Source organism: Actinia tenebrosa, unplaced genomic scaffold (genome assembly GCF_029948245.1).
Source record: "Actinia tenebrosa isolate PJP-AT-01 unplaced genomic scaffold, QUT_ActTen_1.0 PGA_scaffold0__85_contigs__length_37466705, whole genome shotgun sequence".
NCBI classification, from domain to species: domain Eukaryota; kingdom Metazoa; phylum Cnidaria; class Anthozoa; order Actiniaria; family Actiniidae; genus Actinia; species Actinia tenebrosa.
In genome coordinates this window covers 20,794,544-20,809,677 of record NW_028292569.1, presented here as the reverse complement: position 1 = coordinate 20,809,677, position 15,134 = coordinate 20,794,544, and the positions used below count along the sequence as shown (strand labels likewise).

Sequence of the window (15,134 nt, the reverse complement as noted above, 5' to 3'; positions counted from 1 at the left end):
TTAGCTTGTAGTGGTTTGACTATTTATTCGTTTATAGTTTGTTAGATTAAGGAAATTCTTGAATTGTTTGTCGGGCTTGTGACGCGTGCTGTGAATAAAAGTAAGCTTACTCTTTAGTAGTATAGGGAATGGGGGTTCCAGCGCAATCTCAACACGGGCAAGATCCGTGTCAAAAATCCACCTACGGACGACCCCCACTCCAAGTGTGGTTGAGGGCAACAGCGCACTTAAATATGTTAGTCTATATATGGAGTGCGAAGAATGTAAGAGAACTTTTAGAAGAGTATATTTTTACCCATCGTTTCGGCAACCATTTTCGGCTACCTTTTCTACTCCCACACAGGCATTCCTCGTAGGCACAAAGTAGTATTATTTTTGTGTCCACTGCGCTGGTAGCAAGGGTGTCCGCCAGAATGACACCCTTTCTTAATTCTGCCAGGTAGTATTTTTTATCCACCAGAATCCGCACCCTTTGCAAGGGTAACGAGTCGTTCCCCTTCTACTATCTACGTCGCGGCAGTTGCGCCAAAGTGGCTACGTAGCCTGGTATGCGAATTCCTTGCAAAGTCTTTTGCGCTCGGTAGAGACCTTCCAAGATCTGCAAAAGTATTTGTGTAGTTCTTTGTTTTCCTAGCGCGTATGCGACCATACCCGCAGCTATGTAGAGAGAGATACATGTCTATATCCTATGGACCCACGGAATACCCCTATGGATCCATAGGTACCTAGCTATGTTCGAACCGTATTCGTAGATATATATGGCAACGCCCAAAATACTATCCGAGGAAGAGATCGCAGGATTGTTGGAAGATAGGAGAAATGGAGTAGGGCTGCAAAAGGCAGCCAAAAAGTACGGCATAGGAATACCAAAGATTCGTAGGATAGAGCGAGAGAATGGTCTGGAGGTAGCAATCCCCGAAAAGCCACCAACTACAGACCTGCAGAAACATTTCCTAGAAGTGCAGGATTCCTTTGCTATAGTCTTGGACGATCTCCAAAAAGCTAGAGAAGAACTCCGAGACGCAAAGGAGGAATTGCTAGCCAAAATGGAGCAGGAAGAAGATTCGTTCGAGAAAATAGACGTGGAAGAAATAGAGAACGAAGTAGAGGAAGTATCCACGAAAATAGACTGGCAAATAGCCGGCAATGTACTATTTGCAGTCGCAGGCATAGCTGCCATTGTTTGGGCGCGCATGCAACCACCCAAAGTTGTCTACTACAGACATCCAGCGGAGCCGCAGAGAAATTCTAGGATTCCGGAGTTGGAGTAGAGACGTGCGCCAGTCTGTCTTTCTTCTTGGCCTTGGTGGTCTTTTCTCTACCAATCTTGCAGTATAGCGGTGGTGGAGACGTCCAGTCTATTTTCTGCTCGTCCAGGAAATGCCCCCAGACCGGAGTGGTAGCATGTTCCACTGTGCAGCCCTCCAAAACGCACTCCGAGCATTTTTCGGAGAGGAATAGGATTGTCCTTTCTTTTTTTCTGTACGTGGTTTTGGCGTATTTCCAGCATTGGTATTCGCCCGGATGCATATGTAGCGCCTGCACGCATTCTTTGTTTGGTGGCGCAGGCACTTCTAGTAGTCTTTCCGGGTGTTTGGGATATTCTACTTTCCTAGCCAATTCGTAGTACATATCCAAACCAGGTCCTTCCGGCACGAAGGCAGTGGCTATGTTGTTCTGCCACTCCACCAATATTTCTTCTCCGGGTATGGCAGTGCGTATGTTGCCGTTGGCTTCGAACTTTCCAGCCGCGCACGCTTCCAATAGGGCTTCCGTGGCCCATGCTACAGAAGTTTCTCTATCCCTTCGCAATACTACGCGGTGCCCTCTTGCCAACCAGTTGGCATCCAAGTCTCTGGGGATCGCATATCCTAGTATCTTGTAGTCTCCTGCAGGTATTTGGTCCATCCTATGCACTTTGGCCCTAGGCGTCTCTGGGCCAGACGGGCTTTCCTCTCCAAAGAACAATCTACGCAGATTGTCTGTCCTTCTGGAAATCCTATCCAATAGTTTCCTATATTTCTCCAATTCTTTCTCTATGGCTTTCCTGTCTTCTTCCTTTTGCCGCAGGATGGACTGCCTTTGTTCCGACAGCTCTGCGTGGTATCTTTTCGTAGCTTCGACCCACTCGTCTCCTTCCAAATCGTCCCGTATGTCTTCCAATCTTTGCTGTCGTTTTCTTTTGGACAGGAAGAATATTCTGCGGGAGGAAGGCACTTCCAAAATGCCGAACGGACTCTTTTCTACTCCGATCCTTTGTGCCTTCTTTGTGCGCCAAACCCACTCCACGTGTTCCGTTGGGGGTAGCATCGTGGCAATGGTGGGGGCATTTGCATGCACTCGAGTGGGAAACTTGGACTCCGCTAGTATGGTTGGGGAGTCCTTCGTGTAGCAGCGTAGTGGAGCTATTTCCACCGGGTCTGTTCCTAGGATATCCACGCGGAATATAGGACATTTTCGGAACCCAAACTCTGCTATCGTCCAAAGTACGCATTGTTCCCACTTTTCGTTGCCTCGAACTCGCACACCGGCTATGCGCCGTGTTCCCAAATTGCAGTACCACGCTAGGAATATTTCTCCCGTCTCTTCGCAGCAAATGCAGCAGCATCTATCCAAGTGTTCTGCGAGAGCCAACCACAAATTCTTTGGCGGCTGTACTACGAATATGTCCTGCAAAGCTTCTATGGTCTCCGCTATAGCATTGGTGTGGGATTTGGAGAAGTCTTTGCCGTAGATGGATATTTCCACTCTGCTGCATCCTCTTTTCTGCACGTCTGGGTGCAGAAATGTTCTACGCAGGTGGTCGTTTGGACAATCCACGTACTCTGCCAACTTCGCTCCTACTGGGTTTTGCACTTCTCCGGCTTCGAAGTTGGATACTATTTTGTTGTATATTTTCGTACGTTTTCCGTCTTCCATCCAAGTGCAAACATGTTCTCCCACAGCATGCGTGTTTTCCAAAATCGTACCGTTGCGCCAACCGCTACTATGCTGCGGCACGTATCCCAACTCCCGCAAACGACGCACCAATGCAGCTCTATCCAAAGTTCCGGAGAAATCCTGTGTGTAGTCCACGGAGTATATTCCATATCCGTGGGCATGTAGCAGCCTACCAAACTTGGAAATGTTTTCGTCTACGGCTTCTATGGACAACTCCGAGGTGTCTACTTTGGCTACGAATACCGCGGCGGGTTCTCCGTGCAAACGGGACCACTTGGCTGCCATATTGGAGACGCGGTCTACTATGTTTCCCTGCCTGCACGTGTGCACTACGCTGGTTGGTAGGAACACCCCAAATGTCTCCGTGGCTGCAATGGATATCTTGGAGACTATTGCCTTCGCATTCCTACAAAGCAGCTTCTTTCCATACAAATTCTCTTCGGAAACAAAACCATAGACAAACACATCGTCTACGAAAGGAGGCAATCCTTCCAGCGGCTGCAGACTGGTTGGTCCTTCGTTGCCCCGCAAGTAGTCGCACTTGGATATGTCTGGCAGCAGGTTTCCGTCGCAGGCATTGTCCAGCAGCAAATGTGCTAGTAGCCTACTCTTTGCTCGTATACCCATCTCTTGCAATGTAGTCGAAATACTCTTTTGCTCTTCCATCTTCTATATATAGGGGTTGAAGGTTTTGGGCTACTACTATGGATTTTCCAAAAGGTAGCGGTGTCTTGCCGCGCCCTTGCTACCATGGAGAGGCATTTCGCCTCCACCTACTTCCCTACGGACATTTCTGGTGCTTGCTGCCAGCGCAGTGGACACAAAAAAATACTTTTCCTAAGCAAAATGTGCCTACCAGGAATACCCGTGCGGGAGTAGAAAAGGTAGCCGAAAATGGTTGCCGAAACGATGGGTAAAAATATACTCTTCTAAAGAAAGGGTGTCATTCTGGCGGACACCCTTGCTACCAGCGCAGTGGACACAAAAATAATACTACTTTGTGCCTACGAGGAATGCCTGTGTGGGAGTAGAAAAGGTAGCCGAAAATGGTTGCCGAAACGATGGGTAGAAATATACTCTTCTAAAAAGTTCTCTTACATTCTTCGCACTCCATATATAGACTAACATATTTAAGTGCGCTGTTGCCCTCAACCACACTTGGAGTGGGGGTCGTCCGTAGGTGGATTTTTGACACGGATCTTGCCCGTGTTGAGATTGCGCTGGAACCCCCATTCCCTATACTACTCTCTTTTTCCTCTTTAATAAAACTACCTTCGATTGATAAAATAAAAAGTAAAACATTTTACATTGTCGTTGTTATTATATGAAGTGTACGTTTGAATTTTAAAATCAAGATTATCAGATTTGTCTGAAGATACTCAAAAATACAATTTTTGGTAATCTAGTAGGTCACATCAAATCAAGGACGTAAGACAAGACGAAGCGAAACACAAGGCGAATTTTAGTGGAAATTGTAATGGCTCAAACGAAATGGTATCTCACTCAAACGTGGAGACTTAAGGAGACTTAAGGGATATAGCATAGTATGAAGGCTATACTTTGTTTAGGTGTGTCCTTTCTTAAATTTTCTTCGTTTAATTTCGACTTATTCCCACATAATTCAAAGCCTACAAACACTTCGCTTGGCAAAACAATTTTTATCTTTTTCTATCCATTCATTGATACGGCATATTTTGATTTTTCCTGTGGCAAAAATTACAAAAATACCGAACAAGGTCCCAGTTAAATGTCCAGACTTTCTATTGTTTGTCAGTATGGATGCAGAAAATATTTAATAAGCAAACGGCTGCTGTTTTTGTTTGGCGAAATAATCGAGGAAAATCGTCGTCGAGAGGAAATTTTTCAAACAAACGCTAAAGACAGATGCATAATGAGTACGGCGCGCAAAGCATGCTAGTGAAACATCCTCCTTTGCCGGAGCCCTCGTTCTTCGTCGCTGGTCAGAAGAAGCGCAGGCTCTGGGTACGAGATTGTCGAATGTCATTAGCACGCCTTTATAAGCGCAAGATCAGGCTCCTTTTTCTTTACGAGCAGTATTTCTTCATTGTTGTTATCGTTATTATCGTTATTCGTATCATCTCTGATATCTTTATTTTCAGCTCTTAGCAATTTCGTAGTGTCTTTCTTTATTTTATTCGCGTGTTGTTTTTCTTGCTTTGACTTGTTTCTCTACAAACATAATTAACAGGAAATACATTTATTTAAAAAAAATAGAATGGGGGTATAAATAAGATAAAAAATGAAGCTGAGATTGGAAATGAATTCTTTTTCTCACAAACAGTAAAAAAATCTTACCTTTTTACAATAACAACCACCAGTGAAAATAAAAACTATGATTAATGTGATTGACAAGGAAACCAAAATATATTTTATATCGACTGTCATATTTTGAACTGGAGCTGAAATCATAAAATAAATTTAATAGGTAAAAGTGATTTCAGTAACAACAAAAAAGCCACTGAACTATAGCAGCAAAAGCTACTAAAACACAAAAGAAGGAAAGACTAAACACAAGGGCAGGAACAACAAACAAGAAGACTAGTAAGAGACAGACTGTCAAAACACTAGAAGACAAGCAGACAGACCAAGGCAAACAAAGATAATAACAGGGATCGAGTTCCTTTTTAAACTGATTACTAGAGTACAAACACTATAAGTGCGTAACATAAATACCACTAAATACTGCTAAATTATGCTAATTATATTGTTTTCTATTGTTTAATTAGCACTATTTACTACTAAGTAGTGCAAAGTGTTGCACACTTTTAGTGTTTGTACCCTAGTGTGTGGCTTCTCTTTGGTGTAAATATTGCTTTAAGGTCTGCAACTACTTACGAGTAGATGTTGTTCCAAAATGTCCTAAAAATGAAATAAAATATTTATTTATTTAATTGCCATGACAATTTACTATAAATATTAATTACTAAAACCTTAAATATATTTTAGATTATTTGTTATCAAGGGGACTAGTAATAAATAGATAAGTATTTTATAGAAATGGCGAAGAAATCTCAAGAAGCCATTAGGCTTATAGGCTGAGTGGGATTTTTCCATGTTGAAGTGGCATTCATACAGACAAAATATTAGCATTGCAAATTTCAGATTTTTTATATCTATACACACTCTATGGTGATTTTTGTAATCCCCCACGCACTAACAACAACACAATTGTAGTTTAGGGACTAGTTTCGTCCGTTTATTAGGACCTTTTCAAAATAACTGAACCTAACTGAATAATTTCAGATTAATTGAGTTTTATCAGATTATGGAGGATAGCTCAGTATGAAAATTGCTGTAAAATAGAAAATTGTTTGAGATATTGTTTGAATGGCATGGGAATCATGGAATATGAGAACTTATTGCTGAAATTATAACCAAACATGCATAGCAGGAAGAGATATATTTTCAGTTCGGAATGGGGGAGGGGGTATAAAATATGTTAACAAGCATGGAAGGAAGAAAGTTATTACAATGACATAGAAAAAAAACTAGATGAAATACATAACTGAGCATATAGTTTTATTTAACAAGTTTCCTGTTCCCAGTACATCATCCTACAGACCAATGTATAGAACAAAAGCAAGCAGGAAGGAAAACAAGATATTTGATTTCTGGTATTTGAGATGGCAAGTTAAGAGATGGGAAGGACCCTTAACTTAAATTGTCAGAGTCTCCAAGCAGGTACTGCTGACACTGATATTTAATGTTTTTCATTTTGAAAGACCTTTACTGAGTTGAGCCACGACTTACCTTCTGTTTCATTAAGCGGCCTCCATCCCTTGGTGGTTAGAAATGGCACTGTTGACGCTAGGTAATTTTGTAATCATAACATATTAGAAATCAATTGGAAGAACTATACTCCCTAAGCAATCTCAATGGTTAGAGTGGACATCAAAACCCTCTAAACTGTCATAGGTGTTAAGGGAAAAAAATGTTTACAATGAATTGTAATACTCTAGTGTCGAATTAATCTTCTGTTGCTCAGAGGGCTATACACTCAACTTTGTGTAGAATAATTATGTTTCACTGAAAGTAAGTGGAGTTTGTAAGGAAGTAATAAATTGTGCGTTCGTAAGGAGTTTGTAAGGATTGTGCTATTTCCCTACTTTACCTCTGGTATTTTTAAATACTTTTACACTAAAATTAACAATAAAAACATCAAACAAAAATATTGGAAACTTTTGAGTGCTAATGAAGGATGAATATTCTGAGATGAAATATTTTGGAATTCTCTTAAAATAACCCCCTTCCCCCTAAACAATGTTGGGGGAGGGGGCAATATTTAATGACGAAAATTGTAATTTTTAATTATATGATAAAAATTCTCAATCCTTTTCGTTCATGTTAGCATATCCTGAGTACACCAAGCGGGAAGTGAAGGCGCATTCAAGAACCAACACCTGGAGCGTACAACTCAGTAGGAGTTCCTTAGGAGTTCCTTAGGAGTTATGAACTGCTGGTGTCTTTTTGTAATTCCTAACAACAGCCCCCTACCCCCTCCCCATCCCCCCTTTTTTAATCTCTTTAACATAACCCATTATGCAATATTTACAGGCACAGATGTAAGGGGAAAAAACGCACAGATAATATTTACCTTTTTGGCGTTGGAAATCATTTGTTTGTCGTACGTTTAGTGTGACAGTATATGACCTAACTGTATCAACATCAATAGTTATTCTCGCAAGATATTCATTGGTATCATTGAGTTGCAAGTTCTTAATGATAAACCAGGCACGCCCAGCTACTAGATTTCCAACAAAGTCCACCCTCCAAGCATACACCTTGCTAATATTTGGATTGTAGTGTACTTTTCCAGTCAACGTGTTCACGTTGATGAATTGAGGATCTGCCATGCCCTGTTTGCTCAAACCAAAAACAGCAGACTTTATTGACCTGCCGTTGGTCGAGTTCCACATGAGTGTTACATTATCTCCAACGAAACCTTCAACACTAGGTAGCCAAAGTATGTTGTCCACTTCATCTAGTTGGAGTAAATAATACTTACGTCAGTCAGTTTGTCAGTCAGTCAGTCAGTCAGTCAGTCAGTCAGTCAGTCAGTCAGTCAGTTCAGTCAGTCAGTCAGTCAGTCAGTCAGTCAGTCAGCCAGTCAGCCAGTCAGCCAGTCAGCCAGTCAGCCAGTCAGCCAGTCAGCCAGTCAGCCAGTCAGCCAGTCAGCCAGTCAGCCAGTCAGCCAGTCAGCCAGTCAGCCAGTCAGCCAGTCAGCCATTCAGCCAGTCAGTCAGTCAGTCAGTCAGTCAGTCAGTCAGTCAGTCAGTCAGTCAGTCAGTCAGTCAGTCAGTCAGTCAGTCAGTCAGTCAGTCAGTCAGTCAGTCAGTCAGTCAGTTGGATTGCCATTCGTTCGGTTGGATTGTCATTCATTCAGTTGGATTGTCATTCGGTCGGTTAGCGAGTTAAAGTTTTAGTTTTTAGTCTTTACAATCTGAACAAGTCACTGCGTGTTTTGAATATTTTGTTATCTATAACGAAATGCAAAAATAGATCAAGCTGCAGTAGACCGAACAATCACTTGAATCATTCATGCAAGCAAAAATTCATCTGAAGCGCTGAAAACTGTTTAAAATATTCATAAGTATAGAAAGGTATAGAAATGTATGAAATGGACCGAAAACATTAATAACACTTTTCATAATCAAAGACAAGGTTAAGTAAGCAGTAGACGAAATCCAACTCTCTTCCATAATAAATGAGGTCAAAGTAGCTGAAGACAATGATGGCAGTATCACATTAGTCTGGAAGAAAATGTTTGTCTTTATAGATATCGATAAATCATCTGCAATCCAATTTTCTGAATTATTGAAAAGCACCCACAAATGAACGTAAATGAGATATTGAACTGATTTATGAACGTCCGTGGGCAGGCAATTAGTACGAATACTCAACAATTTACTTTTACTTGCGGGTGGCTATATTATACCTAATTGTTATCGCATTCATTTGATCTACTTTTAGAATTTTGGCTCCAACTCATTTACCAACCATCTTCTTACCTGAAATACACATTGTAGTGAAAAATGCTGTATAATAGATGGTAAACCTATACATCTTGTATACGAGTACCATTTTGTTTCAAATGCTTAAAATTGGCTGCAGTTCAAGACATGTTCTGAAGAGTGAATAACGTGTTACAGCAGAAAAATTTCAACAAATCATTTATAACTCACGAGTCACGCGTTACATATTGGGAGTCACGCAGAAAACGTGCAAACAACTAAAGAGAAATGTTAATTTACCATAACTTATAATAGCTGAATGTATGGATCGACTACGATACTACTACTACAGCTAGCTTGTAGCTGAAGACCTGATTTCATGGTGAACTTTGAATGACGGAATGTAGACCAATGTACGTGAATTGCAATTGATAACTAATAGTCACAACTTGCTGCTGCAATGCAAACGTTGATCTCATAGGCGGAAATATCCGTGAGTTGACGAGAGTTGATGGAGAGAATATTACTTCTAAAACTGACGTTCAGAAGCTGACGTTATTATGAAATATAGTTTGCAAAATTAGAAAGAAAAAAAGTGTATTTCATAATTTAATTTGTGTTTGTAATAATTTTTAATAATTTTAATATAACCAAATAATAATACAAAAATTATTCATATTTTGAAATTTAAACTGAATTGAATTACTCTAAAACATGAGCACAGTTTTAGCTTTCCCGGTAATTTTCTGGTAGCATAAAAAATAACTTGGTATTATCTATACTTTAGGCAATGTAAAACATAATCGGTTGTAGTTACAGTTACAGTTGCAGTCTGAGTTACAGTTACAGCTACAGTAGTTACAGCTACAGCTACAGTAGATATCATACAGCTACAGCAGTTGCAGTAGCAGCAGATACTGTAACAGATTCGAAATCAACGATGTTACCATTAAGTATTCACCCATAAACTGGGATTCAATCAACATTGCAGTAAATAGTTTCGTAAGCTTCCTCAGTATGACATGTACTTGCACAGTGGTTGATATCTGCATACTGAGTCTTGTGATGCATCGGTGGAAGATGATTTTGCACCAAATTTGAAGCATCTTCCTTTACTTTGAGCTCATCAAGTTCGGCATATACTATCTCTCCTGGGCGCTGATTAAAAAAATGTATAATATGAGTATAAAAGAATATAACAAAACTAAACTTTAAGTAAACAAATTGATCCATGTGAGTGTGGAGGGCGGTGATTGGTGGATTAGGGGTGGTTCAGTGTATAGATACATGTCCTAAGTAGTAGTAAAACTTTATTTAGACACGATAATCTATTCATAACACATGCTCTTCCAGAGAGTCGTGTTTATATACAATATTTAAAACTATAGAGATAAAATTACAAAGTTCTAAAACAAAATCAACTTATGATTTAAATAAATTTAACAAATGTAATCTTAATTTATCCTAATGATTAATTGGAACAGTTTTACTTGATAATGAGTTCTTAAAGTGCCTACACCACCTAACTCAATATTTTCAGTATCGATTCTACATAAACTGAGTATTTGAATGATAAAAAAAAATCATATGATTCGAGTGATACATCTTGAAGATATTTATATTTCCAATATGCAAATAAGTGTGATGTCATTCTAGGCAACATTAAATACAAACCTTTTTCTGGGGCAGCAAAATATCCTGTATATAACACCATTGTCTTACTCATGCTTTATAGAAAACTACTAGCATTTTTTTTTTCTCACAGTAATCAGTGTTGCAGTTTAAAAACGATGAGAAGCAAACTCAAATTCCTATAATGAAATCACACTCATTAACATATTAACCTTGATTATATCTTCAAGATGCATCACTCAAATCATATGAAAATCTTTACCATTCAACTATTCACTTCATGTAGAATCAATACTGAAAATATTAAGTGAGGTGGTATAGGCACTTTAAACAATTGCAAGCTTGATCTATCTCTAATATCTATTGGTAGAATATTCCAGAGAAAAGCCCCTCTATAACTGTAACTACTTTTTCCAGCGTCATTATTTGGCCTTGGTACAAGAATATTGTACTGAATTCCTTAGATTATGAGAATGAATGGAAGTTATGTTTTCAAACATTTTAGTCAAGTAATTTGGTGTCCCTCAATTAATTGTTTTGTACATTAAGACTGCTAGTTGATTCAATTTTCTTGTTTCAAGATTGTCTCAGTTTAATTCTTGCAGTATAACTTACCCTTTTCTTGCTTTTATCAACCTGTGCATAAACGAGCATAGCTTGTGGTTGCTGGTTGTCGTTCTTCTTCGACACGTCACTCTCTGCGTTAATTGACATATCTGGCTTGCATGCGTCAGTTGGTTTGGACGAGGATACATCATCGGGAAAACGTTTTTTGAGCTTCATTCTGATTAGATAAAAAAACAATACATAGCTTTGTAAATTTTTTCCAAACGATGGCTAAGTTTGTCTTAAAATTGTTGATCATTGTCCTAAACTTTTTAAGAAATTAGTGTCCAGTCTTCAAATCTTACTATTATCTCACTTTTTGTATTCTTTCTATTTTGTACTCCGTAAATCATTGTAAAATATAATTATCATCGTGATCTCCCTAGATGAGCCGTTATGGCTTTTGGAGCTAACAATGAGAAAAGATATGGTTAAGTAAAAAATAAATAAATAATAAATAAATAAATAAATAAAAGTCTTCAAATCCATGGCAATTCGTTAGAGAACACTAACCTTACTTTTCGTTGCTCCTTTCCTGAAAAAAGACAATGAAGCTAATTTCTAACTGATTTTAATATATAAATATATAATGCTACAATATATTCAATACGCACGAAATAATTTGAATCGTATCTGACAGAGGGAACGAAGAATGGATGGTCATTCTAATTGTAAAACCTACCTTTTTTTACCCATATTTTCTTTACAAACACTACCAGTATAGCCATAGATATGAGTACAATCCAAATAATCACACCAATGACCCCGGCATATATACTGGCTACTTGAACTCTAACTATATCATCCGTATCATCTTTATTCAAGACCATTTTTTTTACAGCTGAAACGCAAAATTGAAACATTAGACGTCGAATATAGCACAAAGAGTGCACGATTGCTTGGCTCGCAGTCAAGAAAAACATGATTTTTGACACGATACACTAAATATAAATATGGCAACCAATTTGAATGTCTATTTCTGGAATGACTATCCTCTCTTACATGTAAAACGGTTTTATACTTCCAAGTGAACATGAGGCTAGTCATTCCAGAAAAATAGTTGTTCAAATGAACTGGTCTCCATATTTCGATTTGTATGTATCGAAATAGTAAATATATTTTATTTACCGGCCAGGAGGTCCGGATAGGGGACAACTGTGTACGAGGTCTTGAATATACGGACTGAAGCCGTTAGGCCGAGGTCCGTTATCAAGACCGAGGGCACAGTTTTTCCCTATCCGGACCGACTATAGGACGGTAAATAACTTATTTATTGTTCTCCCGTTTTTGTTTTTTTGTTTTACTTGTTTTTGTAATCGTTTTGTTTTGTTGTTTAGCGGCAAAGCATACCGGTCCGCGAGCTCGGGCAAAGGGCAGATACTGACAAAATACCGCCCGATCAAACAGCCAATCAGAACGCACGATTTCTTAGGATACCGGACTAGAAAAAAATGAAATTAAAAATTTTTGAAGGAAGTGTTGTTCGAGCTGAACACCAAATGCACGAATCGAAGAGTTTGAGTGTAGTAGTTAGTAACATCATGCTTATTTGTAGGGGCGGCCGTATCTCTTGAATTTGTGGCAAAACCCGATCGTTTAAATTTATCCAAAGATAACAAAGATAATAAGCAGAATGGTATTTTAAGAACCGTTTCCAATACGCATACGATTTTATCTCAAATTTCTCACTTTCTTTTGTTTAATCAAGAACAAAAGAAGGTTTACTAACAAAAGAAAGAGAGAAATGTGACATAAAATCGCTTGCGCACTGGAAACGATGCTTAAACTACGTTTTCGCTTATGTTAACTGTGACTAATAATGGCCGCGACGTCGCAATGCCAGGGATTTCGATATATCTGATATTTATAAAGTTATGTTTTTTACTTTCATTTATATGAATGTACCTTTCATCTTTGGTTTTTTAGTTGTAAACTCAGTGCATACTGCCTTCCCATACCCAACTGCATTTCGTGCATACACCTTCACATCATATGTTGTATTCTCATTAAGATCCTTGGTTACGCAATACGTAGTTTCGGTGATAACCTCTCTCGGTGGAATTGTGTTGATTTGGACTTTATACTCTATGACAGGGCTCCCTCCAGCATCAACGGGACTGTGCAACTTGATCACTGCAGAAGTTGCTTTGATGTCTGAAACGAAGACATTCGCTGGTTCTACAGGGTCTATTGAAGAAAAAAGTAGCGATGATAAACCAAGATTAATAATAGCAGAAAGAGTAGTTATGATAATATGTTGATGGTAGTGTCAGCAGTGATGATAAGCGTCGATCGGAGGGCCCGTCTGTCATTCAGTCGACTTTATTATATGACGTTTTTGTCACTACCTTTTTTTTTCTGAAGGATAGTTACATCTCAGTAATTTTAATACAATATTATGCAAAGTCATCAAAGAAAATAAAATTATTTACATTTTACTGAGATTTCGGTCCTCGTTGTAACTGGATCCTCGTTTGGATTATTCGTAGCCTGACACTCATACGTCCCACGTTGGTGTCTCGTGATGTTTATGAATCTGAGAAATGCTTCACCAACTCCTTCACTGATTAATTTTGGGTTCTTTATAATTCGTACCCACGTTACGTTGGGCATAGGATCTGCAGCTGCTGAACATCGGATGCACAGACTTGATCCCTCATTGATAGGCGTAGATAAATTGACAGGAGTAGTAAAGCGAGGACGTTCTGGATCCAACAAATTAATTAATTATTAGTTGGGAGCTATTAAAAGTATTACTTTGGTATTAACGGTGTCCAAGTGAATATATTAATCATAAAACATTCAAGTACACTTAAAGTATATGCTATTTGGTATGGAATGCAGTCAATTAGTGTACCGATATAGGTCATAATGGTTTGTCACCCGATTTGTTTTTAGCGTTTAACGTTTTGGGGTAAACCAAAGAATGTGTACCTTACCCGTAACAACCAGTTGTACTTTGCTTCTTATTGGTGATCCCGCTAATAACAGCAGACTACATTCATATAGCCGTTCATCAGCTTTGGTGACATTAGAGATGACAAGAGTAGCAGTGGACTCTTTACTGACTCCACCACGCAGTTTTGGGGGACATTTTTTGTTCATACCGAACTTCCATCCATTGTAGCCATCCTCGACGCCTATAGCTATTCTAAATCCACTTTTATTATACAGAGCCCACTCTGGTGAATATGGATCAAACATTGCAGTTCTATTTCTGACATTGTAATCCCACACAAGTCTCGCTGTACCTCCAACGGACACGTAGAGCTTACTTGGGGGTTCTCGAGTGAACCAAGGAATACCTATTGAATATTGTGCATTTATATATCATCAGCATGAAACAAATAAAATTAGCAAAATAAAACAGAACAACCTTATTTACGTAGGATAAACTTACAAAAAAATACTATTAAACATACCTTTTGAAAGAGTTACCAATGAAATCAGCAATGCAATCGTTTCTATGTAAAAATACTTCATACTTTATTGCCAATGGTACTTCAAAGTTGTGGTTTCAAAGCACGTGCCGGTTAGTAACGACGTTTTCATAGAGAGCGTTGATTTGCTTTTTTATAATTTCTTAGTCAATACCAGAAAGGAAAACCAAAAAACCCATGCACTTTCGAATCTCACCGAGTCGTTCACGGACCAATTAGAAGTAGCAGAAAATGTATTAGTCAACTTGCATAATATTCTATTATTCTATTGTGTTCTGTTGTAAATTCATTGTTTTTTTATGAATAGCTTAGATCAACTGCTTGCTACGCAGGCTCTTTCGAATGTGAATTGCATTATGAAATATTTGAACGCGCGCGCTGATTAGCTGGCTACCTAGTCTCTACGCTTTCTCCCTTGAGTAGCTGCTGCTTACCCGAGCACAACATTCCTTTCCTACGAATTAACCAATCACGGCTTAGTTCTCGAAAACCAGGAACGAATCGCGCCATATGGAAAGCAAGATGCGTCGTTAGAGAAAGGTTC

At 38.9% G+C, this 15,134-nt stretch overlaps 2 protein-coding genes across 3 annotated transcripts; both read right to left on the bottom strand.

The window, feature by feature from the left end:
* Positions 1-4,082: 4,082 nt before the first annotated feature.
* Positions 4,083-9,087, bottom strand: LOC148913735 (uncharacterized). 2 transcript variants are annotated; one of them, XM_089035861.1, is made up of 6 exons: positions 8,970-9,087; positions 7,556-7,942; positions 6,712-6,768; positions 5,797-5,820; positions 5,257-5,360; positions 4,084-5,130 (listed from the first exon to the last, which is right to left on the bottom strand). In XM_089035861.1, the coding sequence occupies exons 1-6, from the start codon at positions 9,040-9,042 to the stop codon at positions 4,945-4,947; spliced, it is 831 nt and encodes a 276-aa protein (XP_088891987.1). In that variant the 5' UTR covers positions 9,043-9,087; the 3' UTR covers positions 4,084-4,944. The 2 variants fall into 2 exon arrangements, with proteins under 2 accessions (XP_088891990.1, XP_088891987.1); XM_089035864.1 differs by lacking the exon at positions 5,797-5,820 and having other exon boundaries at positions 4,083-5,130.
* Positions 9,088-9,542: 455 nt separating this feature from the next.
* Positions 9,543-15,134, bottom strand: LOC116289505 (uncharacterized). The gene is made up of 8 exons (XM_089035754.1): positions 14,573-15,134; positions 14,090-14,455; positions 13,583-13,855; positions 13,056-13,337; positions 11,833-11,991; positions 11,664-11,685; positions 11,160-11,328; positions 9,543-10,070 (listed from the first exon to the last, which is right to left on the bottom strand). The coding sequence occupies exons 1-8, from the start codon at positions 14,631-14,633 to the stop codon at positions 9,888-9,890; spliced, it is 1,515 nt and encodes a 504-aa protein (XP_088891880.1). The 5' UTR covers positions 14,634-15,134; the 3' UTR covers positions 9,543-9,887.

Bases quoted from the DNA above. Each gene is read 5' to 3' on its own strand.
- LOC148913735 (XM_089035861.1), bottom strand. From the start codon at position 9,042: ATGGTACTCGTATACAAGATGTATAGGTTTACCATCTATTATACAGCA. The intron at 5,821-6,711 runs GTAAGTCGTGGC...TTTCATTTTTAG, and splicing joins GCCGCTTAATGAAACAGAAG to GACATTTTGGAACAACATCT. The intron at 5,131-5,256 runs GTAAGATTTTTT...TTATGTTTGTAG, and splicing joins GTGGTTGTTATTGTAAAAAG to AGAAACAAGTCAAAGCAAGA.
- LOC116289505 (XM_089035754.1), bottom strand. From the start codon at position 14,633: ATGAAGTATTTTTACATAGAAACGATTGCATTGCTGATTTCATTGGTA. The intron at 11,992-13,055 runs GTACATTCATAT...TTTGCGTTTCAG, and splicing joins TAAAAAACCAAAGATGAAAG to CTGTAAAAAAAATGGTCTTG. The intron at 11,329-11,663 runs GTTAGTGTTCTC...TTATCTAATCAG, and splicing joins AAGGAGCAACGAAAAGTAAG to AATGAAGCTCAAAAAACGTT.